The sequence below is a fragment of the Octopus bimaculoides genome, chromosome 5 (assembly GCF_001194135.2).
Source record: "Octopus bimaculoides isolate UCB-OBI-ISO-001 chromosome 5, ASM119413v2, whole genome shotgun sequence".
Lineage (NCBI taxonomy): Eukaryota > Metazoa > Mollusca > Cephalopoda > Octopoda > Octopodidae > Octopus > Octopus bimaculoides.
The window spans coordinates 108,382,252-108,387,063 of NC_068985.1; the positions used below are offsets into that span (position 1 = coordinate 108,382,252).

The window sequence follows — 4,812 nt, forward strand, 5'->3', positions numbered from 1 at the left end:
ACACACACACACACACACACACACACACACACACACACACACACACACACACACACACAAGCTCTCTCTCTCTCTCTCTCTCTCTCACACATACTCACACACTATTCTCTTATTCTCTGTTAGGTGAATGCTTTATAGATTAATCCTGGTTCGGTTTTAAAGGATTAGATCACCAGCTGGGTAAGAGTTAATCCAACAAATGACATATCTATTTTAGTTTCTTTAGCCAGGGAGAGAAGCGCGAGAATATCATTAAGTGTTATTAAGTTCGAATAGATGTCTCATGTGAAACAGAAATAGATACTGAGAGAACAGCACTATCTCGAAAATATGTAAATAATGGAACGCACATAATAATGAAAATATTGCTTACAAATATATCAGACCGTATGCTGTTATATAGTTTGAAATATGTGACGCTATATAATTTAATCTGGATAAACGGTATCAGATATTTTAATATCTGTCAAAGAGCGCACACACGCACACACGCACACACACACACACACACACACACACACACACACACACACACACACACACACACAGTCTGTGTGTCTTTGTGTTGTGTTTGTCTCCTACCACCGCTTGACGTTCGGTGCTGGTATATTTATGTCTCTGTAAAAAGCAGTTCGAGAAAATCGATCAATAGAATAAGTACGAGACTTTACAGAAAAATGTAAGTACTAGAGGCAATTCGTTCGTCTAACTTCTTCAAAGGGTTATTCTAGCATGGCTGTAGTGTAATGACTAAAATAAGCAAAAAGCAAAAGGTAAGGTGAACATAGAAGCTATTATCTTTAAAAATTAAATGATTCAGAACAACAAAGAAACCCGAGTAAATGTTTCGAAAAAAATGAAGGACATATTTCATACTGTTGTGGGAAAAAAACATTATTAGCAAATCATATCTAGATAAATGTAAAACAATATTGAATCACTTACTTGCATATTTATCATTCAAAAACATGATTCTTGTTTGGTTTCTGCAGAGACTATTATCAGTGAAACACAAGTCTAACTTACAATTTAATGGTTTTAAGGCAATGGCTAGAAAGACAAGGTAAAACAAACAAAAATAATCTTCAAACAAATCACGTGCAAATGTAAACCTGTTTATGTATTTTTACTAAGTAAATCACAGTCATATACATGTTTAGGTATGCATAATTCTTGCTGAAATACTAAAAACAAAAGAATCCGTTCATTTATATTACTCAAACAAAAGTATTTTCTCGATTTGTTTCATATTTGATTAATCGATTGCAAATTTCTACAAAAATCTTATATACAGTATATTCAGCTTCCTAATAACTAAATACTTTGATGTTAATATATAAATTTTCACAAATAAATTATATGTTTGTTATAAATTAATAATAATTAACCATCTTGGTCGTACTATATACCTATGTAATGTATTTGGCAACAAATCTTTGGTATGGAACAAAGACGTTAATATTTATATAAGAAATACGTATATCAGTCTTGTGAAAGAGCAATAATAATAAAATAATCAACGAAATTAATTAAGCTCATTAGATAATATGGCTAAAGAAAAGAGGCCTACTCTGTGTAACTGGTATCGAATGAACGGAGAATGATTATTGGAGTGCACGTAAAAGGCAACACAACCTTTTTTGTTTACATTTCCTTTTGACAAAATGTTCTTGAAGAAAATAGTGCAGATGCTATTGAGCAATATTGTCATCATTCCATACAAATCACATAGAAAATTCATCTCATTAATATGTCAATATTAATGATAAAGGAACGTGAAGAACAATTTTGAATTTTACATCTAAGAACCAATGTTGCTGATACAGTTTTAATATTTAGCTCTTAGAAATCATTCATTGCCAATGAGTCAAATATATTGGTTGAAGTATCACGATTAAGAATGAAACATATATCTAAAAGCTAAACGTATAATATTGAGAAAAATATAATTAAAAATGTAACATGTTTTCTTACCAGGAGCATGAGGAAAAATTGGCAGCGGTTTTCCTGTGGTTGTAGGTTTTCCTGTGGTTGCAGGTTTTCCGAGAGCCGGAAGAACTGCGGTTAAATTCCGCGGTAGGATTGTGGATGATAAAATAATAATTATGCAAAGCAATATTATAAAAATAAAAATAATCTGAATTTTGAAATATATTGAAAGGAATAAAAGTAATTTTTAAATTATATTAGGTCGTCAAGTATGAAATTTGTAGTAAGGTATATGGTAAACTTTGATAGCTGCTCATTTTGCGCCATTATTATATTTTGACAGTCTTTATTTTTTGTTAGAAAGCTGATACATCTATTTCTTTAGTCTAACTTATTTTGCGCTTTATAAAGTATTTATAAATCGTTTTTTGCTGTTTTTGTTTAGAGATGGATATGTCTGAAATTCGTACAGTTTTAAAATATGAGTTCTTTCTTGGATATACAGTATCACAGACAGCTCGGAATATTAATGGTGTATTTCATTCAAATGTTATTACACAGCAGACAGTATCAAACTGGTTTGCAAAATTTCATTCTGGTAACTTTGACCTCACAAATGAGCAACGCTGTCGACCAGAAACAAAGGTAGATAAAGACGAACTGAAAGCCACCGTCGAGTAAGATCCATCTTAAAGAGCTCGTGATTTATCGTTGTTGTTTGGTGTTAGCAAGCAAACAATACTGACTCACCTAGTTCAAATCGGCAAAGTGAAAAAGTTGGATAAATGGGTTTCACATGAACTCAATGAAAATAAGAAACATATCAAATTTTGGAAGCCTGCATTATGCTACTTTCTCGTCACAAAAAGGAATCATTTTCGAAGCGAATTGTAACATGTGATGAGAAATGGACCCAGTACAACAAGCGTAAACGTTCAGCACAATGGTTGGGCAAAGACGAGCCACCAAAACACAATCCAAAAAGCAAAATTCATCAAAAGAAGCTGATGGTGTGTGTTTGGTGGTCTGGTGCAGGTTTGATCCTTTATGATTTCATTACTTGGCTCATCAATTCCGGCCGAAGTATACTGTAACCAACTAGACTAAATGATGCAGAAACTTACAAAAAAAAAAAACAAACCCAGCCTAGATTAGTCAACAGATTCACTCCTATTTTATTGCAAGACAACGCCAGACCACACTTCGCAAAAATGACATTGGCGAAACTACAAGAGTTGGAGTTGGAGGTTCTCCATCATCCACCATTCTCACCTAATCTTGCCCCCACTCACTACCACTTCTTCAAGATAACTTTTGATAGGAAAAAAAAATTAATTCCGACGATGCTGTAAAACAGGCCTTCCAAGAATTTATTGACTCTAGATTGCCAGACTTTTACAGTTCTGGGCTGGACAAGCTACCGCGGAAATGGCAAAATGTATTGACAATATGGGTGCATACTTTGATGAATAAAACTATTCCTTGTATCTATAAAACTTTTTTTTACTTTTCTACAAATTTCATACTTGACGACCTAGTAACTAGTTATAGTGAATAAGAAAAACCGACAAGCTATTGCAAATTAAGAAGCTAAAATAGATGAATAATTAGTAATTTCTGTTTATCTCTCTATATTATCTCAGAATATTGTTCCTCTTAAAATTCACATAATTTTTCATTTTTTTTGCTTGACACAAATGATTATGCGTGAGCTTCTTGAGTTCAATAATTTTTACATTCTGGTTATTAATATTTTCATCAAAAATTTTACTTCGATATTTTATCTCCATAGATTTATCTAAAAATACAAAAATTTTCACTACAAATACTATCTGATTGAAAGCTCAAAATACCAGATGAGATCATCTCTTAAGAATATAAAGTTATTAATCATCCTCCGAGTAGCTTTCACTAAAACGTAGGTATTTATGTTTCCAATGTTAATAAGCGCTTAAAATTTAGGCACAATGCCAACTACATTAGTCAATGATTACATGGTAAAGTTAACTTCGGTGGGACTTGAACTCAGAATGTAAAGGCTGGACGTAAATACCGCTAAGCACTTTTCTGAAGTTTTGATGATTCTACCAGTCAACCGCCTTTATGATATTGGTTTCAAATTTTTGGCAAAAGGGAAACAACTTCGGGGAGGGGTAAGTCAATTACATTGACCCCAGTACTCAAGTGGTACTTAATTTATCGACCCCGAAAGGATGAAAGGCAAAATTGGCCTCGAAGGAATCCGCTTTTACAATATCAACAACTAAAAACTATAGCAACAAACAAACTGTGGCTACTGCTTCTGCTGCTGCTGCTACTACTACTACTACTACTACTACTACTACTACTAACAACAACAACAATAACAACAACAACAAAAACAATAATAATAATAATAATAATAATAATAAACCCATGCTAAAACTGCTGCCTTAGATATTCCCAATTAGTTAATTGTGGTTGATTTCTACATTAAAATGAATGTTACGAATATTACAATAATGCAATTGAAAAAGCTAACTTGCAGCAGAATTCAGAGTCAGCAGTTATTGTAATGATCACAAATAGGAAAGTACTTCTCTCTTGAAAAAAATCAAACAATGTTTCTAGCATTGTGTGTAAATGACGTTAAAATTAAGATTGTTCGAAGTTTGTTTACATATTTTTCATGATATTTTTACAGAGGTATATATAAAATAATTCTACTTACCGCGCATGCCGTGATTACCTAAAAAACAACAAAAAATATACAATAATTGAATAAAAGTATTCAGTATAAGAAAGTGGTATTATATATATATATGAATATATAAGACACACACACACACACACACACACACACACACACACACACACACACACACACACACACACACACACACA

The 4,812-nt window shown here is 32.5% G+C and overlaps 1 protein-coding gene across 3 annotated transcripts in view; it reads right to left on the reverse strand.

Annotated features, from left to right (window-relative positions):
• Window positions 1–922: 922 nt before the first annotated feature.
• Window positions 923–4,812, reverse strand: part of LOC106883122 (inter alpha-trypsin inhibitor, heavy chain 4) — a 42,888-nt gene continuing 38,998 nt past the window's right edge. For all 3 annotated transcript variants that reach the window (XM_052967936.1, XM_052967935.1, XM_052967934.1), the window contains 3 exons: window positions 4,640–4,657; window positions 1,975–2,058; window positions 923–1,050 (listed from right to left, as the gene is read on the reverse strand). In XM_052967936.1, the coding sequence (XP_052823896.1) occupies window positions 938–1,050; window positions 1,975–2,058; window positions 4,640–4,657 (215 nt within the window). In that variant the 3' untranslated portion in view covers window positions 923–937. The remainder of the gene's footprint in view (window positions 1,051–1,974; window positions 2,059–4,639; window positions 4,658–4,812) is intronic.